This window comes from Amia ocellicauda, chromosome 15 (assembly GCF_036373705.1).
Source record: "Amia ocellicauda isolate fAmiCal2 chromosome 15, fAmiCal2.hap1, whole genome shotgun sequence".
NCBI classification, from domain to species: domain Eukaryota; kingdom Metazoa; phylum Chordata; class Actinopteri; order Amiiformes; family Amiidae; genus Amia; species Amia ocellicauda.
Window position 1 is genome coordinate 3,748,825 of NC_089864.1, and position 27,433 is coordinate 3,776,257.

Genomic DNA, 27,433 nt, shown 5'->3' on the forward strand with positions numbered 1-27,433 from the left:
CTATATCTCTATGGGCTTGGGCATGGGCTTGCGGATGTGTCTGAGGTTCGTGCCGGGCTTGCTGGGCTTGAAGGGGGCCAGGGCTCCGTAGGGCCGGGGCACGGGCAGGGGGTCATCCTGGGGGATGTAGGCATTGGGCCGGGCCTCTGCGCTGGTGTACACCCCACTGGGCAGCTGGTGCCATTCCTCCTCCTCGGCCACCTGCAACACAGAGGAGCAGAGCCATCACGGGTCAGCACCCGGCCTCCACACGCAGAGGCATATAAGGAGAGAGGCGGTCGATGCTCACCCTGGCTCTCTCCTTGCACTTGGCCCTCCGCTGCTCCTGCTTCATGTCCATGTCGTCACTGGGTGGCAGGCCCTGCTCCAATCTCCGGTGGCAGGCCTCCAGTAGCACCTCCTTGTCCTGCACCTCCTTCTGCAGCGCCAGGCTGTGGGTCTCCTGCATGGACAGCTCCGCCATGAGCGCCATCATCCGCCGCGTAGTGTCCCTGATGCGTCCCTTCAGCCTGTTCACCTGTGCAACAGATTTAAAATCGCACGCCATATTGATATTCTGGTCCTCTGGGAATCCACGGCCTGTGGTTCAAAATATCAATATGGTGTGTCGCATGCCGTACCCCGTGCCCCGTGCCGTACCGACCTTCTTGGCCAGAGCCAGCGCGTCCGGCCGGCTATCCTCCTCCTTGATGCTGAGGCGCTGGGCTAGCCGGGCCACCTGCTCATACACCAGATTCCTCTCCAGCAGCTGTTGCTCGCGCTCTGCCAGATGCAGCTCCAGCTGGTGGGGGAGAGAGCAGAGCAGAGAGAGCGTTGACACAAGGTGGTTCCTCACAGGCTGCAGAGCAATGCGACCGCGCTGAGGGCACAGGGCGTGTGGTCCCCAGGTACCCGTTTGATCTTTTCAAGGAGCTCGCTGCGTTTGGGGTCGGCTCCCTCGAGCAGTCTGATGTGCTTCTCCCTGCTAGGGTCCTCCAGGGCCTTCTCCAGCTCCAGACATCTGTCCTGGCACTTGGAAAGCTGGGGGACAGAGCAACAGTGCTACATAGGCAGAAATACAGTGTCTCACAAGGTTGAGGCCGTTTTCTCCCATGGTGCTCTGAGGGAACGAGACTCACTGGGCTCCAGCAGGGCTGAGTTATGTTAGAGGGCTACACTGTCTGTTCCGTTCAGGATCAGTGCTTCACTCCTTGTTATCACTGACAGTACCATTGCCCATGTGCAGGATTAATCACAGGGTAACTCGGCAAATGGAGCGAAAGGTACACAGATGGATACTCATTCCTTGTGTTAAGGTGCCGGGGAATGAAGCAGTTTGCCCTTATTGACCTGCAAATGAATAGGGGGAAACTCTTGAACATTGTGACTGAGTGGTCTGGACGGGCCACACTGTGAAATACATCTAGGTAATGTCTTTCTGCTTTTCTTGGGTAGTATTTTACAACAGTAGGTCCTTTCACATTGACTGCAAGACAGGTAGGTGTGAGATATTGACTCGAAGAGTCACGGAGAAGATTCGCACATCCTGTGGAGAATACAGAGGGATTAACCGGTCTTCTGCAAAACACAAAAAATGTGAAAGAGAAGATGGAAAAAATAACATGTTTTACTTGTAGCAACTTGACCACTATCTTGTAAATTGGGTATGTGATGAGCAAATGTAATTAAAACAATCGTTACTTTGAATTTATAGATGCAGTTCAGGAATAGGCCTTTAAATTGGTCTTGAATGACAGTTTATGTAAAACAACAACACTAGTCCTTCAGTTTTTTTTGCCAATTTATATTTGAAAGAAGTGTGCTGCAGGCTACAGCCTGACTTTAACGTAAGCCGATGTGCATTCCTCAGATCACTGCCCTATTCTCATACCCTCTGTAGCGTTATGATGGGTTATTTTGATAAGAGCATTTTAGCTCTGAGCTGAAGCACTGATCCAAAGAAGACCTCTCCCCCTAAAGTTATCAGATTTCCTTAAAGCGTGGGACTGGTTGACATCAAAGTGACAGTCTGGGAGGATGGCACCGAGAATAGGCCAAATAGTTTGGAATCCTGCTGTGAGATGTCTGGGGAAGGGGGCCTGTAGGTAATAAAAACTCTTTGAAATGGACGAGAGCTGAAATCCAGACACAGAGCTACGAACCCGGGTCAACCGGCATTTCCAAAAGATGGCATGGATTGACATCAGTCATAAATCAAGCCCCCCTCCAATAGGACACTGGGGGCTGAAACCGAAATCCAATCTCACAAACTCAAGAACCAATCACCTATTGATCTGACAGACTATAAGGAACAGCGCACACAGTCTCTCTCTCTCTCTCTCTCTCTCTCTCACCTGAACCAGAAACTCGCTGCCACAGCTCAACCTGTAGCTCTGTTGCCCGAACCGGAACCAGAAACCAACCAAGTCTTTGCCGGCAACAGAAGAGTTAAACTGGGAGAAGGAGATTGAGCCGTACGAAGAATTATTTTAAAGGACTTTATTAAATAAAGAACTTTACAGACTGCGCTGCCCGCCTGTGCCCACCTGATCAGTGGAGTTTTACAGCTGGACAATTGACTAAGTTGACTGTATACGAAAGTGTTCAGTCATTTAAATAGCTATTTGAGTCTTAAGAAACTTGACCCTTGGAACGAACAGGGCCCTGCTTTCCTCAAAGACTTTGTCTTCAAGTAACTACGGTGGAAACCCTGCTTACAAAGAAGATTTTGTGCACAACCTTGGAGCCTTCAAACCAGTGGAAAATCTGTTTGGAAAAGACTCTACATTCGCAAAACCCCAACTTCCAGGTGCATCGACTGAGTGGAAGTTCTTGGACAAAGCCGAACCGGAGTGCCTTTGTTCCAAACCACACGGACCTCGTGCCGTGTGCTGTTATCTGAGCCCGAAGCCAGAGAGGCCTCTCTGCGACGAAGTTCAGATAAGTTTAACAGTTTGGAGTTTGTGATGCATGACATTTGAGAAATCAATTAGAAATGTTAATCTGTGATTCATAACTCTAGAATGTGTAATATCATTTAGTTTTCTTAAATATAAATGTGTGTTGCATTCAACTGTTTTGTTGATAATTTTAGAAATAAAATCTGTCAATGCCGAGAAATATCTTCTCATTCCTGTTTAACTGTTTAGTCTGAAATTGACACAAGTTAATAGACACCAGATTATTGGTGGCCCTGCCTATCCTTAATCATTGAATAATAATCAGTTAAAGGAAATTGTTGTAACAAGTAATGATAGGATCTCTTGGCACCTAAACGTAAATGAGACTGATATATATATAACGAGAAGTTACCTGACATAAATACTAACCTGCGTAGTTATTTAATGTCTGACTAACAATACTAATGAGAGACTCACCTTCGTCTTACTAACCGGTATTGTAGTCAATGTGTTTATAACCTTTTTTGTTTAACGATTTGTGTTATCATATGCGATCCCATGGTCTTTGATTTGGTCACGGAAGTGATTTGTCTTTGATTTGTTGATCTAGAGTTGAATTTTAATTAGTTTTTCCCTTTTGTATAATTAGTGTAGTGCTACATTTAGTCTTTTGGTTTTGAATAAATTTGACAATTTATATCTTTGGAATTGGTGTCTGCGTCCAATTATTACAGAAATTGAGTTCTACAAGATTCCAGGATTCGTGATAAGGTGATACTATAATTTCACTTCTTTAATTGAAATTTATAAGTGTACCTTACGCTACACCTCTCTCCCCCAGTTTCATGAACGCGCCCGACGCATTGACAGCAGATGTGCAACGCTGTCCGTTTTCACAGAGAGTTATGATCGCGCTCCAGTACTGAGGTTCCTGGAAGTCGCTCCAATCTGCTGAGCGCAGCACCTCCCATTCTCCAGGGAGAGCCTGAATATGTGCCACTATAATTCTTATAAATCATGTATGATGTGCACAGAAAATGTATCCAACATTTCTTTTTTTTTTTCCTTAAAATGTTAATACACCGATCAGCCATAACATTATGACCACTGACAGGTGACGTGAATAACACTGATAATCTCATTATCATGGCACCTGACAGTGGGTGGGATATATTAGGCAGACCGTGTGGTCCGATCCAACAGACGAGCTACTGTAGCTCAAATGGCTGAAAAAGTTAATGCTGGTTCTGATAGAAAGGTGTCAGAACACACAGTGCATCGCAGTTTGTTGCGTATGGGGCTGCGTAGCCGCAGACCAGTCAGGGTGCCCATGCTGACCCTTGTCCACTGCCGAAAGCGCCTACAATGGGCACGTGAGCATCAGAACTGGATCATGGAGCAATGGAAGAAGGTGGCCTGGTCTGATGAATCACGAGTTCAAGGTGTTGACTTGGCCTCCAAATTTCAATCCAATTGAGCATCTGTGGGATGTGCTGGACAAACAAGTCCGATCCATGGAGGCCCCACCTCGCAACTTACAGGACTTAAAGGATCTGCTGCTAACGTCTTGGTGCCAGATACCACAGCACACCTTCAGAGGTCTAGTGGAGTCCATGCCTCGACAGGTCAGGGCTGTTTTAGCGGCAAAAGGGGGACCTACACAATATTAGGCAGGTGGTCATAATGTTATGGCTGTTCGGTGTAAGTGTTTAATGTATCCTCAATTTGAGTTGTCTTATGTAATTATTGCAATATGCAATTTGAGGAGAATTGGGCTCTGTGGCTCCCTAAGCAGAGATCTGCCCAGAGCATAGAAAGATCCCAGTGTTGACCTCGGGCCACCTGTGCGTGGCGGCTCCAGCCAGCAGTGGTAAGCGCTACGACTCCCGGCCAGGGCCTTTCACCGGGAGTGTGTAATGTGCCTGATTTGTGAGGTTGCTGATGGGCCTGGACTGGAGGCAGTGAAGCCAGCATAGTGACTGTAGTGCCAAGCTGTCCCAGATAATTTCACAGGCCCGTCTGTGGTGTGTGTTCGGGAGCTGATTGAACAGACCATTCCCAGTTTGGATTAAAAGGGGAACACACTTGCAAATTCTACATTCCCCTTCAGCATCTCTCTACATCTGTTTGACTTTAAAGACTCGTCAGAGACTCCGATGCATGCTGATATGTTTACCGCAAACAGGACTGTCGGGACTGTAAACACGCAGGAATTGCATCATATTCAACAGAAACACCAACTTCTGACATTGCTGGTGCCCCCACATGCCTCTGGGCTCAGACAGTTTTGTTCCCGTAACTACAAAGGGCTCGTATGTTCGCCAGCATCGCTGGATCAACTCTACTGACTCACTGGGGACGCTGACACACTCCTGTTTCCAAACTCAAATGTCAGCCCTGAAGCCCTGTGGAAAACACGCGATTCTGACAAAAGGTCAAAATGCCAGTTCTTTGGAAAAGCCAGCTATCGGACGGTATAATATGACCTGAAGAATAACGTAGCCCGCAAAACAGGAATGTCAGCTTCACTGTAGGAATAGTTAATGCGTGTGCATGTTTAGCAGATGAAGTGACGGTTGTTTTGCGATCTTCATGCACAGTTCATTGAGAGTGTGCCGGGGCACATGAACAGGGCAGACTGTGCCAGACTGGCGCTGCCAAAGAGACATCTTGCCATGAAATACAGCAGAATATCTGGACAGTTACAAAACTACATTCTTTACTCTTCGCAAACATGGTTCAGTGCCTGCCGACTCATTCGAATGCTCTGGAAGGCTTCCCTAATCCTCTGTCCTGCTGCTCTGGCATCTCCTAGTTATTCTGTGAGCCCGTGTCTCAGTACTGCTAATAGGCTGCACCGACTGGGCTTTAATGCAGATTTCAACCCCATTTTGGAGATATATATATAATTCTGTGAAGGTAGAATGGTTCTTCTGAATGAATGAGTAATGTGTGTTTGTTGACATCGACCATTTTTTTAAATTTTATAAAGCAAATCACACAGTCTGAACTACATCCCCAATCTCAAATCATCCACACGCTTCTGCCTGACAGTTATTTTAAACTGAGGTTGTTTTAGTAATGGAATCGACTGCACGGCTCCATTAAGTGAAAGCACTCGACCGTGACTCAAGATACAGCCGTGTCTATAAATGGTAAACTCTTAACTCAAATCTGGGAAATCAGAAGTCAAGTTTCCTACCTGTATCTGCAGGTTGACCAGTTCCTGCTCCAGCGCCCTCTTACTGGGCAGGTTCCTGCGAGTCAGCTCAATCTGCCGGGCCTCCTCGGACACCAGCATCTTCGTGAAGCGCACGTCCTCCTCCATGGTCTTAAGCTCTGCGTTGCCGACGCGAATCAGGCCCTCCTGGATGTTGACCTTCTCCTGGAAGATGCACAGCTCCTCCTCCCTCTCGATCAGCTGCACCCTCCTGGAAAGGAGCGACCACAGACACAGACTGAGCACGCGAGACGGTGTCGTGTCAGACACGCTTGTCCACCCAGTGTGGTGCACGAGGGCCGCTCACCGGTCGTTGCGACTCTGCACAGCGCCCTCGTACTGCCTGCGCAGCTGCTGCAGGGCCTCCTCGGCCTGGCTGACCATGTGTGTGAGCTTCCCCATGTTCAGCTTCTGCTCCTCTCTCTTGTCACTCCTTTCGGTCAGCACCCTTCCCACACTGGAGATGTCCTTCCGCAGGCTGTCCCGGACCATGTGGCTGTGCAGATGCTTCAGCTTGGACCTCTGCAGCTGCCTGTGAGGGTGACACAGGGAGGGAGAGTGTCGGGGGTGAGGGGTCGTACAGAGGCAATTGATTTGCCAGCTGAGGAGATCTTTAAAACCATCATTTTTAAATGGGTATCAACATTTTCTGCTGTGTTTAAATTAGGCCTTTCTATTCTGTTTTCTCTGGAACAGCCAAGTGAGTCAGCTCCTAAATTTAGCAGGCTTTACCGTGTATTTACTAAACTTGAAACGATTGCACAAGAAACCACAATGAAAAACCTAAACATTCCCGTCAAATCATTGCACATGAACAGGAGGGACATTAAACCCTGAAAGTTAATCGAGTGAACATATCTATTGGGTCTGTAAGAGAAACACATTAAAAACTCCACTTCTCTGCATTTTTTTTCCATACTTGACTATATGTCTAAATTTGTTTAAGTTTACATTTCAATACCAGTTGGATTTATCTATGTTTTTGTTTAAATTTCCCCAATGTGTGCCTCACAGACCATTTTCAGACACTTTATAAGTCTGCATTAAATTACTCTTTAAGTTACAGAGGCACAATTCAGTAAGGCTGCTAAATCTGCCTTTTTAATACACCCTACTTGGGAAGGTATTATTGGAATACAAATATTCTACCTTTATGACTCTATGAATGAATGTAAATACACATGGTACACAGTAACACACGCAGGGAGAAACCTGCCCTCACCTGTCCCTATTAAAGGCACTGGTCTCCAAAATCTCACGCTCGTTCTCCAGGATCTTGAATTTCCCCCCCATTTCCCCGGTCCTCTGCGAAGCCATCTGAATGAGGTTCTCACATTTGTCCCTCTCGTCCTTTATGATGTCATGGAGCTTTGCAAATGCGTTCAACCTGGAAAATAGGGTTAGGATATATTACACCTGCAACTCCAACCTGTGCCCATTTAAACAATCAATAATCCCTCATCAGATATTAAAATTATAATTTGTGCATAATGTTAAATCACACTGGATTATGATAACTGGGCTAAACATATGAACCTCTTTCACTGATGGTTTACAGGAGTTAAAGGTCACATATTTGTCCTTCCTTTGTCAGTCATCTCCATATTTCTTTCTCGGTTCACACAGAAGTCATTCACATGTTCTCCAAAGACAGTTACCTGGATTGAACTGCGTGATATTGCTTCTTATGATCCTGTACCACCAGGCTTCTACTCCGCAGCTCTTGCTTGATGCGGTCATACTGTTGCTGTGTAAAAGATAAAATGATAGGGCATAAAGCTTGATCCGGAGGCTGCTGCTATTCATTTCTAAGCTTTTCCTCCTCTGAAGAGGTCATCAATGAATGCCAACAAGTCCGTTTTTTTCCTGCAGGTAAAGACTGAGTAGCTATGGATGCATCACTTGTCAAGGTGGTTAAGGCTGGTAAAGGGTTCACTTTCATCACCTACAGTGTCCACAAGACTCTACATAATATAAATATAAAACAGGGATTTCTCTAGTCTTCAGTACTTTTGCACGTGATACGCAGCTTTTGGTGCGATCACACCAAAGAGGCCTCTCGGGGGCCCCCTGCGCCAGTACCTTGACCTTGACCAGGTCCCTGGACTTCTGCTCCCTCTCGTCGGCTTTGATCTGCGTCAGGCAGGTGAGGCGGGCGAGCTCCTTGCGGTGCCGCTGGGTGCCCTGCACCAGATCCTGCTGCTGCGCCAGGCAGTACTCCACCATGTGGGCCTCCTGCTCCGTCAGAGATTGCTGAGACACATCAAGCACAGGCATTGCACTCTGCCTCTCCGAGACCCACTGTCAGCTAAACTCTCCACAAACTGGTGGCATGAGAAGGCACTGAATTGCAGCTGCAGACGGCTGTATGAAACATGCGAACCGCAGGTAGCAGTCCAGTATTATCAGCACACACTTACCTCCTGTACCACGTTATGTTTAAGGATTTCAACCTCTTTCTGCAATTCCTGTCTCTGCTCTAAAAGTCCATCCCCCTTCGGCAAGCCCTCCATCTGTGACAAAAACAACAACGACAACACAATTGGCAGTTCAGGCCTCTATTTGGCCTGATTTGAGCCCAATTAAGTTACCCAAGGCCCCTTTAGATGGAATTATGTTGCTAAGCAAAGACGTGTTTTCAGCAACATTTCTATGGTTGCAACATGAGATAAAATTTGAGAGAACATTCCAAAGGCATGAGATCAGATTTAGCCTCAAGAGGCTTGAATTTGACAATAGAATTTCATTACACTGTTTAAAGCCTTCCCTATAACCTGTTAGAACCTTTAAGTGACAAAATGGCTTCTTTTTTGTATTAGCTGTGGGTGCTTTACTTCATTATAGAGCACTGGTGACACTTAACATTTAAAATCACTGGTCAAACATTGTGAATTATCTATCCATTATTCTAAAGGATGCGTTTGGAAAACAAGTTAAAACAACAGCTACACACACACTGTTCTGTTGGATAACATATACAGCAGTGTGGAGCAGTGGGTCATGGTGTCTATCCCAGGTGGGGGACACTGCGGTTGTACCCTTGAGCAAGGCACTGTACCTCAATTTCTCCAGTAAGAATAAAGCTGTATAAATGGGTCATTTCATGTATTAAAAATGTGGTATATTTTCATACACAGGCTTCGTTATCTGAACATCACTAACATGGAAATCCCCTTACCGAGCCATGATGCCTGTAAATAATGCACCAGGGAAAGATGAGGTAATAGTATCACATGAGCCTGGACTGGCTTTAAAGCAAATCAAAACTGAAGCACAGCTGTACTTGAAATCAATCGGACTGGACTCTCAATGCACCGCATATGTAACGGTGAGACCTGCAGTGATGTCATACACATCATATCTAGTTCACTAACATCCCATGCATGGAAAAAGCTCTGGTTCTTCACTGCGGTCTAATTCGAGCCCACACCGATATGGAGTCCAGATCTGCAGGCGGGACAGATGGGCTCAAAGCTGAGGCTGAAGCAGAGACTCTGGGAGACCCTTCAAATGCACACCGCAACTGTTCTGAAAATGTCCTCTAACACAGGAAATCACAAAGTAACCACATCAAAGGCAGTTGTGTCAGGCGTTTACTCCTCTGTAGATTAGTTCTGTATTAGAACGTGCTCTTATGTTTTTGGCCTGATTGGTGGAGTGCTGCAGAGATGGTTGTTCTTCTGGAAGGTTCTCCTCTCTCCACAGAGACACGCTGGAGCTCTGTCAGAATGACCATCGGGTTCTTGGTCACCTCCCAGACTAAGGCCCTTCTCCCCCGATTTGGCTGTTTGGCTTGGCGGCCAGCTATAGGAAGAGTCCTGGTGGTTCAATGCTGCAGACATTTGTCTGTACCCTTCCCCAGATCTGTGCCTCGATACAATCCTGTCCCGGCGGTCTACAGACAATTCCTTGGACTTCATGGCTTGGTTTGTGCTCTGACATGCACTGTTAACTGTGGGACCTTATATAGACAGGTGTGTGCCTTTCCAAATCATGTCCAATCAACTGAATTTACCACAGGTGGACTCCAATCAAGTTGTAGAAACATCTCAAGGATGATCAGTGGAAACAGGATGCACCTGAGCTCAATTTTGAGTGTCATGGCAACGGCTGTGAATACTTATGTACATGTGCTTTTTTTTTCAAACAAACTTCTTTCATGTTGTCATTATGGGGTACTGTTTGTAGAATTTTGAGGAAAATAATGAATTTAATCCATTTTGGAATAAGCCTGTAACGTGGAAAAAGTGAAGCGCTGTGAATACTTTCCGGATGCACTGTACCTCTGCTATTTTCAAACGCAGCTTCGATATCAAGTGTACAGGCCTGTTTTCCCTGGTTTCCGGGACCGCTTGCGACAGGACATGTGTGGATGATGTGGGGGGGCAGGACTTTGTTATCTATAGGCACCACTATTGCTTTTCAGTCATATTGTTTTTGTCCTGACTGTTGTGCCGTGTTCCGTTCCAAGGAGTGTGAAAGTGTCAATTAAATAAAGTAAAAATTATGTCCACAACTAATACAATCAATCAGAAACAACTTGGCCTTTACATCACCCCCAAAAGGAGGATCTGTCCTTCAGTGCTAGTCCCGGCCACAGCCACGCTCCTCTCAGGGTCTGGGCTTGTCAATGAACGGTTACCCACCTGCGACTTGACCTTCTTGTGGAGAAACTGTGTCTGCACCAGGGCGTCATTTGCCAGCTTCAGCTGCAGCTCCGCCTTCTTCAGGCTGCGCATCTGTCGCTCTTCCTCCTTCAGATTCCGAGACAGCATATCGTGCTGCCTCTTCTTCTCCAGGGCGATGTCACGGTGGTTAATATCCAAGACGGCTCTGAAAGGGCCAACAGAACTCAAAACATCACCGGAGAAAGGACCCAAGACCACTTTTTTATTAAGGGACGGACACTCTTTAGCTCTCTATTTTCAAGTACATCACACTAAGGCCTCTGCTTTTCCCTTCAGGTTCTCAGACCCCCACCTCTCTCCCATCAGGATAGCCTCCTTCTCTTTGGCCAGCTCCTTTTCCTTGAGCAGCTGGTTGTGGTGCTGTTCTTCCCTCCTGAGCTGCCCCCTCCTCTCCTCTAGCTCCCTCATCACCTCCTGTCTCTCCTCCTCCAGTGCCCGGCCCCGGCTCTCCGTGCGTCTCTGCTCGGCCGTCAGCTCACACACCTGCTCCTCCAGCTCCGCCTTTTTCTTTTCCAAGTCCCTGGAAAAGCGTCACGTCATCACATATCTGTGATCTACTGCTGCTGAATTCTGAGCTCAGTTCGGCGTTTTATTTCACTCTTTCCTCAACTTACATCTTCTTACGGTTTAATCCTTCCATCTCCTTCCCCAGCTGGCCGGGAATGGTGTGTAGCCGGACCAGTTCACTCTGAAAACAAACACAATATTTAAATATGAGGTTTCTTTAAGTAGACATTCACTTCAGCTTCACAGGACTTTTTTTGAAGTTAAAAACAACACAGAGACACATATGATTAGCACACATGCACACACACACACACACACACACACAGAGAGAGCTTTCTGAAGAAAAACTTTAAACCTTAAGAGTTGAAAAAGGGCCAAGGCAAACAAGCCCAATAAATCCTTGTGACAGAATCAAAGGTCAAGGGGGATTCATGTTTCCCAATCACTGGAAACTCTAAAGCACTTCTAAATGTCAACTGCTCAACAGGACTGTGTATAAAGCTGTGTACTGGGAGGTCAATCAGTCCTTTGTCAAATGGGCTGGGCTCAACAAATAAACACACTGTCCTTTTTCCATGCCAGCCACTGAACTATTGACCAGAGTGAACTGTTGGACAATAGATGGTTCTCAAGTCACACTGAATGTGTCCATTCCCCCATGCACTGACAACACCTGCAGTATCACTACAGGGAGAGCATGATGACAGCAGCCCTGTCCTATCTGCTAACGCACTGCACTCGACAAAAAGAAAACTGTAGTATTAACAGAGTTTTGGGCTATAGGGGAAGGCAGCAGAAACACTCAATACGAGTTCAAATTAAGTAGACGTAGACTAGAAGCACTGTTTTCAAGGGTGTGCGTGTCATTTAATTTTTTTAGGTAGCAGAATAACAGGATACAATACGAGACAGAGACGATATGCCACTGAGGCAAAGGGAGAACCATATCAAACGTTGTAGGCCTTGCCTGCGGGTTACCTCTGAGTAACGTGACCAGGGGATAATTTTTTCTTTTTTGGCCACTAGCCACTATCTGGTAGAAGGAAAAAACTTACCAGTCACTTGATATTTTTACCAGCCAAAGGCAAACATCACCAAAAATACATGAGGGTGTATAAATGTGTCGTGAACATGTTAAAACATTACATTTATTCAGGTAATTAATCAATCACAATAACAAAATCTAATCCCACACCTGTATACTCTTAGACAGGTGCATATGAGGGAAAAGGATCTGGATAGAAAAAACATGCTCCCACACACAGTTTCTACTTGCAAGTGTTATAAGGTCTTTGACAAAAACATTGAATTCTATTGAATTATAACACTTGCAAGTAGAGACATTGTGTGGGAGCATCGTTTTCAAATTAATCAATCACATATGCAATAACATGGCAGCTAATGGGGATCTGTATCAACACACTAAACTAACATATGAGAAGGGGTGTTATATGGTGACACATTGTCACTCTTCATGCTCCTCTTGCTCTTCACTGCTACTCCCTTCTCTGGGGTTCAATTTCAAAGTATTTTTTTAAGACCCTAAAAAGTCAATAAAATTAATGTTGTCATTAAAAGTCATTGTTTGTAAGCTACAATGTAAAAGTCATTCTCTGTCATCTGCACTTTGACCACTGCTCTCGCAGCTGCGCATAACCTAACACCTGCCTTATCAGTTGAGAGTGCCAGGGCTGAGAGAGGTTCTTTGGATTGGGTAACAAATATAATCTCTAGGGATGATGACAGACAGTAACGTCCTTTCCATTGGTCAATACCACACGCCAGCAAAGACGCGATGTGAACAAACCACACGTTTCTTTTCAGCAGAATCTCCACTACGCAGCAAAACATGCATGTCTCTATCACAAATCATACCAGCATACCAGCTGTAGATTTGTGGTAGTTTAATTGCACTGCACATATTATACACGTATGTGCTTCTCTGTAAGGAAGCCATGGGGTGCGTTGTAGCGCAGATTTCCGCAGAGATGCACAGACCTGCTGAATTCCACCGATTGTCCACTTTGTCAATGCAACCATTATAATTCGAAAACACTTTAATCCAAATCAACTAAGATACCAACACTACAACGTCAACAAATGAATTCGTATTTTGAAACATATCGACCAATACACTAGGAGAAATTAAAACAAGTTGAGTTCCCGTACACTTGTTGGCTACCTGACAAACTAGCTGGTAAAATTGACAGATTTACCCGCCACTGGCTAAATCTACCTGCAATTTGCGGGTGGCGGGGGCTAATTTTATTCCCTGAACACGACCAATGTGGGCTGCCACTCCCGCATATGAGCTGCCTGCAGTTAAAGTTAGATTTTGCTGCATGTGGAGAGGTTACTTGGAGGACTTGCTGTCTCTTTGGTGACCATTTCTCTCGTGGTCCACTGCTAAGTTCTACTCTATAAATGGAAGACTGAAACTTGACCTGAGCAGAGGGAGAAAACGGCACTCAAAAACGACCTATTTCCGGGGCTGCACACAAGTTAGGACTGCCCAGCTTTTGACTGACTCTCGGCTGGCCCACGACTTGCGTCCGTAGCAAACACAGAGAGCTGAGCCTCACCCTGCAGTCAGAAACCCTCCAATAAATGAACCCAGTCTCTCAGCATGGGATAGGTGACACAGAACCCATGGCACCAGTGAGATACTCACCTCGCAGCTCTCGATGACTTCCTTCTTCTTGTCTAGCTCCTGCTGCTCACGCTGGATGTGTCTCTGCGTGGCCTCCATGTCCTCTTGCAGAGCCTTGATCTCCGGCCTCCTCTGGGCAAACTCTCGGCGCAGCTCCTGACTGCTCTCCTTCAGCACTATGCTCTTCTTCTCCAGCTCCTAAACAGCAGAGCCAGCCTCGATTAGTTCTGTTTGTGGAAAGCCTAATCTACGATTTCAAATGCCACACTGCAACACTTACGCCTGGCTTGTGCAGTCTTTCAGACTCCTTTTCCAGGATTTTCTTTTCTTCACGTAGGCTGAAGACAAACAGAAAATACGCTGAATGTTTATATACATTCTTTTAAGTGGCAGATATCAATTCAACAAAATCCAGGAATATTCTGAATGAGGTCACGGGTTAAAAACATTAGATCTGGGAACTCTTAAAATTGAAAACCAAACAGATAAATCTGATGTTATAGAGCTGGACTAAATAAAGACTGACTCCCAAGCTATTGGTGAACTGCAAACCTGTAAGAAAGAAGAATATTACAAAGAACAAATTAAGTAAGTAGTTCAGTTTTGTAGTTTTCTGCCAGTGGGTGGGTCACAATTATGATTTAATCCTAGCCATAGCCCATCACAGATCCTCATATTATATTATACAGGAAAAAGATAAAGGGAATATACACTCACCTAAAGGATTATTAGGAACACCATACTAATACTGTGTTTGACCCCCTTTCGCCTTCAGAACTGCCTTAATTCTACGTGGCATTGATTCAACAAGGTGCTGAAAGCATTCTTTAGAAATGTTGGCCCATATTGATAGGATAGCATCTTGCAGTTGATGGAGATTCGTGGGATGCACATCCAGGGCACGAAGCTCCCGTTCCACCACATCCCAAAGATGCTCTATTGGGTTGAGATCTGGTGACTGTGGGGGCCAGTTTAGTACAGTGAACTCATTGTCATGTTCAAGAAACCAATTTGAAATGATTCGACCTTTGTGACATGGTGCATTATCCTGCTGGAAGTAGCCATCAGAGGATGGGTACATGGTGGTCATAAAGGGATGGACATGGTCAGAAACAATGCTCAGGTAGGCTGTGGCATTTAAACGATGCCCAATTGGCACTAAGGGGCCTAAAGTGTGCCAAGAAAACATCCCCCACACCATTACACCACCACCACCAGCCTGCACAGTGGTAACAAGGCATGATGGATCCATGTTCTCATTCTGTTTACGCCAAATTCTGACTCTACCATCTGAATGTCTCAACAGAAATCGAGACTCATCAGACCAGGCAACATTTTTCCAGTCTTCAACTGTCCAATTTTGGTGAGCTTGTGCAAATTGTAGCCTCTTTTTCCTATTTGTAGTGGAGATGAGTGGTACCCGGTGGGGTCTTCTGCTGTTGTAGCCCATCCGCCTCAAGGTTGTACGTGTTGTGGCTTCACAAATGCTTTGCTGCATACCTCGGTTGTAACGAGTGGTTATTTCAGTCAAAGTTGCTCTTCTATCAGCTTGAATCAGTCGGCCCATTCTCCTCTGACCTCTAGCATCAACAAGGCATTTTCGCCCACAGGACTGCCGCATACTGGATGTTTTTCCCTTTTCACAGCATTCTTTGTAAACCCTAGAAATGGTTGTGCGTGAAAATCCCAGTAACTGAGCAGATTGTGAAATACTCAGACCGGCCCGTACAGAATACAGAAATCTGTATTTTCAGAAGGAGCAGGTGTGGATTTCTTATAAAGGCTGTTTTTGTTGTTGTTTTTTTATAATGAATCAAGCTTTAACTACATATTCTAATTTATTAGCCACTCTGTAATCAACGTCATTTACTAACTTTTGTTCATTAAACTATCTGCATGAGTGTCCTGTTCTGTGTTAGTAGGTGTTTGAAAATCAGGATTAAAACATTGATCATGAATGCTACTTAGCAGCCATTGAAATTTGTAGCCCAATGCACTACAGTAAAAAAAAAAAAAAAGATTTCCTGTATGCTGCTTTGAATACAAACCAAATATGTTTCTGCATCTGTCGTATGCCAGGATGTTCAAAGTGAGGGAATCAAACCAGATATAACTCGCCAAGATCACTGCTATAAGGACACACATATTTACTATAAGATGAGAAAGAAGTATGAATTACAGCACCACAAAGATTGCATCTGGGTGATGTTGTTCATCATTTCATTACAATGCAACAAAGAGGACAGCAGCATCAACCAGTGTGGAAGAAATGTCATTGAATTATTCAGATGCTCAGTTCATCCTGTTGTATGTTCATTTTGTGAGTTCATTTTCACCACATCTTGTGCACTGCATGACTTGTGTTTTCCATAGGTCAGCATCTTACATTTGTGGTGAAATGTTTTTTTTGCCGAAGGTACGCTTATACAGATCTCTGTGTACTTTCTCATGGAATTGGTTAGTTGAATGTGCGCTGATAAGTTTCAACCAACTAAACAAACAACATACATAAAAGAAAAAAGATGGTAAATGCCCATTAGTACTTTTGTAAGGTTTAAATTGTCTGCAGGCATGCTTACTGGTTAATAAAAACTAATTCGACCAATTCATGTTAATGTTTTACTTTTAGGATTACAATAAAAAGAGGATTCAAATGTCATTACAAAACCAAATCAGTTTTGAATTATTTGGACGTTTTAGTTTCACAGTTAACATTGCTATCTTCTGTGGAAACACTGTACTAAAAACAATTTTCCAGCAGTAAAACAACTTGTATAATAATTATAATTATAATACTATATATAATAATAATAATAATAATAATAATAATAATAATAATAATAATAATAATAATAAATTGTACTTTATTATGCTTTTAATACATTTGATCCAACAGAAGAAAAAAATATTGCTTTCTTAAATTTGACGTTATTAGTTACATAACTCATTTACAACCCCTCAGTATAGATTTACAATAAATAGCTTATTGCACTAGTCTTTTGCAACAGTGTAGTCTGTGCAAGAGCTCTCATAATTACCTTCTCTACATAAACCCTATGCAGACATAATATAAAACAAGGGCAAATACAAAAAAAGATAATAAATAAATAATAATTGCACTCATAGTAGGTCTCTCTAAGTACAGTGTATTAACATAGTACGTACTCAGTAACTACATCTTAGTTACTCTTAATATAAATATATTTAAAATACATCCCATATATCTAAAATGTACACAAAAGGGTCAAATTCTGACTTATGACAGTGACTATCACACGTTTCTACCACATGTTAAACATATACAGACGTGCACAAATGAAAAGCTATTGCATCATGTATCCTTGCATGACTTTGGTATGTCATAGAATAAAGCAAAGAAGATGTGAAAAGAGATTAATTATTTCTCATTATACAAAGATATTCTAAAATGGCCTGGACACATTTGTTGGTACCCCTTAGAAAAGATAATAATACATGGATTATAGTGATATTTCAAACTAATTAGTTTCTTTAATTAGTATCACATGTCTCCAATCTTGTAATCAGTCATTTAAATGGAGGAAAGTAGTCACTGTGCTGCACCACACTGAACATGGACCAGAGAAAGCAAAGGAGAGAGTTATCTGAGGAGATCGGAAAGAAAATAATAGACAAGCATGGTAAAGCTAAAGGCTACAAGACCACCTCCAAGTAGCTTGATGTCCCTTTGACAACAGCTGCAAATATTATTAAGAAGTTCAAGGTCCATGGAACTATAGCCAACCTCCCTGGGTGCGGCCGCAAGAGGAAAATTGACCCCAGATTGGACAGAAGGACAGTGCGAATGACAAGAAAAGAACCAAGGATAACTGCCAAAGAGATACAAGCTGAACTCCAAGGTGAAGGTACTTCAGTTTCTGATCGCACCATCTGTCGCTTTTTGAGTGAAAGTTGCCTCCATGGAAGAAGACCCAGGAGGACTCCACTTTTGAAAGAAATGGATAAGTACAAAATGTTGGACTGTTTTGAAGTGGCCTTCTATGAGTCCTGATCTGAATCCTATCGAACATCTATGGAAAGAGATGAAACTCGCAGTCTGGAGAAGACACCCATCACACCTGAGACAGCTGGAGCAGTTTGCTCTGGAAGAGTGGGCCAAACTACCTGTAAACAGGTGCAGAAGTCTCACTGAGAGCTGCAGAAAACATTTGATTGCAGTGCCTCTAAAGGTTGTGCAAGAAATTATTAGGTTGAGGGTCCCATCATTTTTGTCCATGCCATTTTCATTTGTTTGCTTTATTATTTACAATATTATGTTGGAAAACAAAAATCAAAAGCAAAATCTGATTTCTATTAAATATGGAATAAACAATGGTGGATGTCAATAACTTTTGTCAGTTTCAAGTTATTTCAGAGGAAATTGTGCAAACTTCAGTTTTTGTGGAGGGGTACCAACAGATTTGAGCACGTCTGTAAATTGGTTCTGTAAGGTTTAAGCTGTGTAGTGAAACGTTTTGTAGTCTTAGTTCAGGTAAATTAAAGAAAACAAAAAAAACTGCTTTTGGCATCTTAATACTTCATGGCTATAATAATGGCTTTACAGTGATGTTTCTGATCTCCTCAAGTTAAATCAGAATAATCAAAGAAGCACTGGATCATTTACAAACTCTTTTTTGTTTAATCTAAACACACACACTAACACCGTCTAATCTAATCAGAAGTGGCCGAGGTCAATGACCGCCGGAGAAGTCAGTCCAGCCCACAGAAACACACATGGATTAGCCAACACGGACCTACCGCTGGAGGGCCACAGAACATCAAGGCAAAGAGAGGGCCATGATTCATGCTCCTAACAGTGTGGTTGTGCCGCGGGTGCAGAGACTCTTACCAGTCCAGCTCGTACTGCACTTGGTACTCCCTCTCCTCGGCCACCCGCAGGTCATTAAGGAAGCGGAGCAGCTGTTCCCTCATGCTCCGCACCTCGGTGTCTGGGCCCTCGGGGAACTGCTCTTCCTGCAGCAGCTCTTTCTGCTGCCTCTCCAGCTCCGCACTCAAGCGCTTGGCATCCTGGAGCCTCTGGATCTCAGACTGCTGTGTGCTGCAGAGCCCCATCACACACAGTCACACACGATCACACACAGTGACACAAGCATACACATAATTCATACACACACACACACACAAACACACACAATACTAATAATGAACCTGTGGTATCTTAAGATTAGGGTAGGCTGATTCCATTTTAGAGTTTGCTTGTGGGAGATTTTGAGGTCTTGCCTAAGATCTAATTTCTTACCTTTTCAAAGTGTTGTGCAGCAGAGTGAAGCTGGCCTTCAGTTTGGCCTCTCGGTTTCCAGAGATCTTTCCCGCAGAGAACAGCTACATGAATAATTAATATTATAATAATCATAACCCCAAACAAACTGTCCACACATTTTCTGATCAAATTACCTCAGTGTAGCTTTTGACATGTCATGTTGGTCCCTCTACACACATTTGGGAACTGTACATTGTGAATATATAGCCATCATATAGACACTCTCCTCAGCTGTGCAACTTCTCATAGAAAAGGTATTAAACGTTGGTGGATGATTGACAGTGTGTCTTAATACAGGAGAAAGTTATGTTCTCAGGGAAATTAACGTGTTCAGTAAGCCAGGGGCCTGAGAGGGGAAAAAATAGAATAATCCCAACCCTCCAACCTTCTGCAGATGATTTGTTGCACCTTCTAGGGTTTAAATAGGTCTCATGAAATGTAATGTGTCTGTATATGTATTATACACACACTGGGCTATATATAGATAAAAACATTGTGGTGACCAGTAAGATTGTCAGACAATGGTAACTGTGCAGGTAACAAGGCTCAGTTATGGGAACTCAACCATGCTGTACTGACACACAATAATGAATGTTGTGTTCTGTCCACACACTAAAGCTTGCATGACGTGTAGCATCTTCTAAGAGCATTTTCAGGATCCGTCCAAAAGAAAAGTTTGGAGGGAATCAACAATTACACAAAGGACAAAAACATCTGTTTGCTCTCATAATCAAGATACAAAAAAAATAAGAAAATAAATTAAAATAAATATGCCTCTAAGATTTTCCAACATACATACAGAGGCTATGAGGGATGTGCCTTAGCCTTTTACTTACTGGAGTGACGGAAACAAACCTTTTGCCGAGTTTAAATGAAACTAAACATTTAATTAAATAAAAACACAACATAAATAATGGCATTGTTCATTTCAATCCAGACTCAGTTCTGAGCCGACATGACTATGTAAAGGTTAACCTGTAATATTTAAATTAATGTTGTACACTACAACTTTTGGAAAATGAGACTATTACCTCACCTTGAGATCTAATCACATGAACAGGCAGTTCTAACCGCTATGGTTTAATATATGTGTTTAAGGTCTAAGGAATGAACAGGAAGCAGACTGTTCAGCAGATGTAAAACTAGGATGAGAGGATTAATATATGTGTACACACACACACACACACACACACACACACACACATATATATATATTTAATTGCACCAGTTATATATGATTAACCTCAAAACAATGTAACTTTCTTACATGCATGTTACAAAACAACAACAAAGTTACAGTAAGTATCGTAAGAGAATAACTATTTTTGTACAGAGTGATCTCAATGTTCAGAGGAAAGGACTGACTGACAGGCATTGTAATTCAGCCAAGACCTACCTACTCGGTTCCGTTTTCCTTTTTTCTACAGAACTAATATATCGCTCTCACAAACTTATTATGCAAAAGGTTCACACCCACCCCTTCCTCAAACTGCTCGCACTGCTCTCCCTGCCTGATATTAATGAGACAGCTATAAAAGTAGGTGGCAGCTCCTTAAGCTAGTTTCTCCATTTAATGCATATTAGAATGCTATAAAAAATTCTGTGATTATGTTAAGTTGCTGCAAAAACCTAAGCAAAACACTGACAATTTAAGATACTAAATCTAGGAGATGCAGCTAACATGCTAGGCAACAGGCAGAAACATGTAAAATATAAAGTAACACAATGATCATCCAATAATTTAGTATGAACTTTGACTTCTGAATGTGACTGTTAAGACTGGAAAATTCTTGGAATTAAGAAAAATCTTCAATATTAAAACAACATGGCTTCAATATTAACCATACAGAAAAATATGAGATGCTGATGTTGAGGATATTGCCACAGATGTGCTCGCCATGAATAATCAAGAAATGTAGTAGAGCAAGTATTATTGTGAGACAGTTTGCCCTGACATAGGTAAATGAAATGTTTCTAGTGTACTTCATATTCTTGAAATGAGTAACATGTAGTCAGGAGTCATTCTTTTCCCCAACACATTGTCTTATTATAAGGACAGCAACTGCGAAGCTTACGGCAAGAATAACACTCAATATATACCACATCCCTCTTCCTCTCTCTCTGACTAAATGCATAGAAAAAACATAGATGGATAGATGTATTCACTATAGAAACGTTGCTATATATTTGTTATCTAAATGCCAGCAATGGAGCATGTAATACAAAATATTTTAAAGATACTTAAGTGCAAATGTACAGAAAGAAAACACATTTATAAATGAATGGTGCATTTAATGGAGTTAAATGAAAAACAATTAATTTTATGAAAAGAGCATTTGTAACTTCACTGGCAATCCCGATGACAGCTGTGTCTATTTGGTCAGATTATGGTCTAAAACTTACAGCATCGCTGCTTAAAATTACTGTGACGTTTGGTCTGAATGAAATAAGATGTGCTTAGAAAGTGAAACTATTCAGAGAGTTCTCCAAAGTGTCAATTTGTACACTTTGCTGGACAAAGCAATACAGACCAGCACTGTTGAGCAGCACTGACGGTACGAACGCAGCCACAGTGAACTTGTGTATCTAATTTGCTTGACAACAAAGCAGAATAGTGCAATATAAATCTATGGCTGGTTATTCCAATAATAGCATTACTTAAGCTTGTAGGTATTTAAGGATTGTTTAAATACAAATCGCCAAAACAAGCAGTACATGCACATGGTAGGAAAATGATATAGGCATTTGGCATTCATCTCTTCTCATGTCTACATGTTCAGTGCTGGCACTTTCCAAAAATCTGATTCAAGGGAAGGTGACGTGTTCTTTGTGGAATCAACAGACAGAGAGAAAATAATTACATTGTTCTTTGATGCTCTTGCAATTCATAAAGCTTGGACTTGGTCTGCTTACTTCCACCTGCAAAATATTGCTTTCGTTCATCCATAACGGAGAGCTGCATGAATTTAAGTCCTTTCCTCTTGTTTCTGTTTTTTTGCTTAAACTTTCCTTCCTAATAATTAAATAGCTATTGAATATTAAAACAAATACTAAACTGTTATCTTTTGTTCATGAAACACGTTATTTTAGACTTTGTAAATTGTTGGTTGTCTTTTTGGTCAACACTGAATTCCCCTTCTGCCTAAATGTATTTTTATGTATGTATTTTAAGATGAAGTCAATTACAGGTTGCACACCAGATCATCTTTTTTGATTTGCTGACACTGCTGCATGTGTACTAATTACACTGATTCCATTAAGGATTTGAGACTTCTCCCAGTAAGACATCTCTCTCTCTCTTAATAAGCAACACACAAAGAGCACGAGGTTAAATTAATTAAAAGTATTCTTCTCCCCCTCGATCCCCCTCGCCATCAATCACCCTTGTACCACATCATGAAAATTGTATGTTCCTAAGTGTGAATTGAAGGCACTGAAATTAAGCATAACCTTTATAATTAGTTTGTAACTGTCTGGATGAATATCACAACACATAAGGCAAAAGTTACACTATATTTTAGCATCACGTATTTAATGAGGCTTTAAGTCTTTCTATTCATTCCTAGAATAAGCAGCAAACCAGCTGCCCAAGTTAAGTAACCACTGCGATAAACGAACGATTTCTGAATTATAACTTGTTTTGAGATAAAGAGACAGTAATCATTTTATTATTTCTCCTGTTAAATTTGCATTGCCTTTTCAAGGGGATATTGATCGGAATTTGTTTAGGAGCCGCAAACAGCTAAGCTTGGTCATTTCACCCCTAACCAATGTACTGTTATTATTATTAGCATCGTCTAACCTCATCGAGGCACTGCAATGCAGGGCTTGAGGAAATGTCTGCTGGCCCCTCCTCATGGAGGTTCACATGGAGAGGAATTGCAATGGGCTTCTCCCTCTCAGTGCGCTCTTCCTCTTCCTCCTCCTCCTCCTCCTCTTCCCTCTCTTCTTCCTCCTCCTCCTCCTCCTCACTGACAGGGATGCTGTCTCCCCTGTGGCTCATGGCAGGTGGCTTCTGTAAAGGAAACAGATGGATGACAGGGTAAGAGAAGGCTCTTTGGCAGCACTCCTCTCTTCTGGACACTTTCAGGGAGGTGGGATTTTGTAAGGTATTTGCCAAGTGCTGTATCTCCCCTTCGTTAGAAAGCTGTTTCATATATTCATGCACAAATCACCAGGAAAACACTGGCCTCCATTTAATTACTCACCCACCACTGGACGTGCATAAGCACCGCAGAGATTTGAAATAGCTTTGATCTGATGCCACCTCTGCTTTGACATTGTACTTTCAACCGACATGTGCCATTACTTCAAATGTGCCCCAGGGGGCTATTCCTAAATACCTAGTAGGGGGAGTCATCAATAAAGTAGCAGGATCTTAAGGAGGGGTTTGGTGAACAGTCAGCTGCAGTACAATTAATTTAGACCAGCCTTGCCTTGACACAATACTTACAAAATACTATGAAACCATGTAACATAATAACAAAACAAGTAAAGATGCAGTTCTTAGGTAACCTGGAAAGCTTTGACTGCTATTGGTATTACGTGAAGAGAGGCAAATGATCTAGCTTTGAAGAGGCAGTCTTGTGTTTCTTGATACACTACAAATTATGTTGAATACCTCATGCCTTGTTACAGACAATTAAAAGGCTGAACAGCTGGTAGTATTGGACTGTACCAAATGGATGAAAACAGTGCTGCTAAGTCACGTAGAAAAAACAAGTCCTGCATAATATGTACGTAGGAGTTTTCTGATGACTAATAATAATAGCAACTCCTTTAAATTGTAGTTTCTGATCTCACAAGATAATTCAGTTTCACTGCATTGTCTGTGCTTCGAGGTGGGTACATTTAATTAACATTTGGCAGTCAAACTATTTCATAATAGGAGACTTATATAAATATAACAATTAAGTGCTTCAGTCCAGATAGTACATTTTTAATATAATTTATTATCAGCTAATTTACCCCCCATTACTACTACTACTTTTCCACATCTGTCATCAATTGTGTCTGGATTTTAATGACTCTGAAAAAGTTTGTGTGCTAACTTATTTCATCATAATAAGAAGAACTAAGTGTTCAAAGTCTTTAATATAATGTAAAATTGCATTCCACTGGTACCAGGCTTGTCAGATGTGAAAAGCAAGATCTGGAATATTTTTTTTTCAAAACCACATAATATGTGGATATTATATCAAGGAACCAATACATTCCCTTGGAGAATAAATACTATACTAGCATGTTTTATGTATTTAATTAAGCCTAATACTGCCATCTTAAGATGGTATGGTTGCTATTAAAGTCAAATCAGATTGCTATCTGGAATCAATACTTTGAAGGGGCTAAGACTATGTGTAGCAAAGCCATCTGTGTGCCTCACTGTTATGCTCAGTTGGTTAAATCAAAATACAACCATTATTTAATATTTTAAATGTGTTTATTTGTTTGTTTCTGTGTCTGTGCCTGTTAAAATGGAAAGAGATCCACTGTACAGGGGGCACAGATATGACAGTGATGACTAGCATGTTTTTTTATTTCTATGATGATTATGAGAAAGTAAACGAAGAAATGTAGCGACATGGGAAACCACTTGTTTTGCAAGGACCTACACATGACACATTCACCCTGGCTGTAATTACAAATGCAATGGTCTGGGATTCTGAATGATATCATGATATCGAAAGCAAACAAAACTCTCTCATAAATGTATTTCATCCAACACAAGAAAAAGTGTTTTCCCGTCAACCACAGCAGCACTTCTTGACAAACTGTTCACAGCTGCTGCCATCTACTAGAAACAAGTGTACTTCAAACTTCAAATTCCTGTCATCATGATGTCTAAAAGTGATCAGATTTTATGGCACTGTCGCTACCACTAAATATGCATCCTTAATCATTATGCCAAATGAAAACCCAAATACGTATATTAAGCTTTTCATTTGAATTACTGCTATTTCTACCATTTTAATTTATATCCATGGTTGAATGCTATTACAATTCAACAAGGGTGAAACCAAGTATTAACACCCTGCCACTAAACACATAATAATTGTAATATATTATTGAGCTGCTATAGAATAATCTGAATCTAAAAACAAACTCTGCAAATAATATGCGAAAAACGCGCAGTAGACTATTATATCATATTAACGCAATCATTATTACGAAATAACTCGATTTTAGGCCGTATTAACGCAATTATGTTTTTTCTCTATGGCGCTAATGAGCTTCCGTAGGTTTCGTCAGTTGCACAGAATACATTACTTTGAAATCCCGTTGCTCAAACTCTTCATTGTTTCCAAAAATATCAGTACACAAAACTGGTTAAATACAACCTTACCTTCCGAATAAAATACCTCAGAGTCAAATTAAGATCCGATTCATACCCCTTATGACAATGTTAACTCCAGAGTTTAGCGATTAATGAAATATGCCTGCTGTGTATATGAAACTAATGTCTTTATAGGAATATATTCGTCTTCACACTTATTTACGAAGACCTGGCTAATTTACTTACACGGGTAATCGTTTTGAAAACAACACCTTCAACTATAAGTGCCTCCAAACTTAATATATTCAATTTATCATGTTAAATATACAAAAACAAACAAAAAACGTGAAACCGCGTCAATCTCGGACCGGCTGCGGCTGCGTGAGGGGCTCCCATGACAACGCACCGTCACAGACTGCCTCACTCTGATTGGTGCGCGCATTTCCGCCGTACAGGCCAGCCAATCAGAACGAGCGGGGTCCCCAGACTTCCTGGTTTCAGTACGTAATGCGAGTGTAGCGGGCTCATTGCGGTGTGATGACGTTGCACGTTGCAAAGTGACGCAAGCCCTCAGTGACAGGAGTGCAGTGTCGAGCCCCCCGCGGTGGAGAGCCGCTGTTTGAGCTCGGAGGGGCGGAGCTCGGTCATTACTTACAATGAATTCCAAATGCTTCACATACTTTTTCTTGCCACTGTATATTCTATCCCCTAATGGTATTCCGAAAACTTTCTGCATTTTTACATTAAAAAATCCTTAATTTAATGTTATTTTTAAGCATTTTGTTTTGAGGATGCTTAAGTGATTGTTTTATAGCATAATTATGTGTATAATATAGAAGAGGCCTAGTGAATTGTCTTCACAAACTATATATACCTTAACACACACCCAAAATACAAATAAAGTTTTGCTAAACCATAAATTAATTGAACTTTATCTGCACCATTATTTTCCATGGAAACAAGCTGAAAAAATGCTTAATTGTTCCAAATGATTGGTTCTAAGCAACCTCTCCATCACCAGCAAGTCAATGACTCTGGAATTATTAATTACATCTGGATGAATGTAACTGGATTTACTCACAGCACATCCAGTGGTTTCTGATATCATGTTGTCAGGCGTTGATTAACTTATAATGAATAAAATGATAGGTTAAGCTCACTAATCTCAGTTTATCCACTTGGACATTCCTGTCCTCATTTTAATGCCCAGTTTTTAATTTTCCTTTTTTCTTTTTCTGTTCTGCACCTCCAGATCGCTTCCCTCCTGGATCCATGTTGGTCAGGTGACTGTGTCTGAGACACAGTAATGCTGGAGGGTGAACTAATTTAAAATGTTTCCTTTCATTATTTTAAAAATAAGCTTTTGATTATTTTATAACGTTTTATGAAAGAATGATTTTGGCACAATGGCGCCCCTATTCACTGCATATACTGCAAACCCAATTTTTTGTGCCCTTGTTGCTCTGTCTTGAGTGCCTTCACTGCCAGGTTAAAGTCCCCTGACGCACTGAGAGTCAGGCCCTGGTGAGTGTAGTCTGAGGTGTGTTCTAGGGCAGTGGTTCCAAAACCGGTCCTGGGGGACCCCCTACCCTGCTGGTTTCTGTTCCAACCAAGATCTCAATTACTTAATTGAACCTTAATTGAAGTAACAATCTGCTTAGATTTTACTTTTTAAATTATTGAAGAAACAACTATTTTCTTATATATGTTTTTTAATATAATTCTATACTTAACTTAAAACCCCTACTGTTTAAAATAGTTAAGTCTCTGATTTAGGAAATTATTAGTTTAATTTAGTACTGTTTTAAAATAAAGACCATTGTTTGATTGATGGACCGGTTTCTCTATAGAGCTGCTACACTGATACACTCACTCTGACTTTCTCTTGCAATGGTTCACTTGTGCATAGTCACTGT

At 42.0% G+C, this 27,433-nt stretch overlaps 1 protein-coding gene across 1 annotated transcript; it reads right to left on the reverse strand.

The window, feature by feature from the left end:
* Window positions 1-25,877, reverse strand: LOC136772081 (coiled-coil domain-containing protein 146). The gene is made up of 19 exons (XM_066724773.1): window positions 25,764-25,877; window positions 23,046-23,258; window positions 19,223-19,305; window positions 18,812-19,021; window positions 14,225-14,282; window positions 13,966-14,142; window positions 11,402-11,475; window positions 11,080-11,307; window positions 10,746-10,932; window positions 8,520-8,612; window positions 8,182-8,352; window positions 7,758-7,846; window positions 7,322-7,486; window positions 6,407-6,631; window positions 6,082-6,310; window positions 892-1,020; window positions 644-781; window positions 290-517; window positions 1-201 (listed from the first exon to the last, which is right to left on the reverse strand). Exons 2-19 carry the CDS (start codon window positions 23,244-23,246, stop codon window positions 1-3), a joined length of 2,886 nt encoding a protein of 961 aa, XP_066580870.1. The 5' UTR covers window positions 23,247-23,258; window positions 25,764-25,877.
* Between the last annotated feature and the right edge of the window lie 1,556 nt (window positions 25,878-27,433).

Excerpts from the sequence above, each read along its gene's own strand:
- LOC136772081 (XM_066724773.1), bottom strand. The coding sequence starts at position 23,246 with ATGAGCCACAGGGGAGACAGCATCCCTGTCAGTGAGGAGGAGGAGGAG. Across the intron at positions 19,022-19,222 it reads CTGCACAACACTTTGAAAAG|CACACAGCAGTCTGAGATCC; the intron begins GTAAGAAATTAG and ends GGGGCTCTGCAG. Across the intron at positions 8,613-10,745 it reads ACAAGAAGGTCAAGTCGCAG|ATGGAGGGCTTGCCGAAGGG; the intron begins GTGGGTAACCGT and ends TTTTTGTCACAG.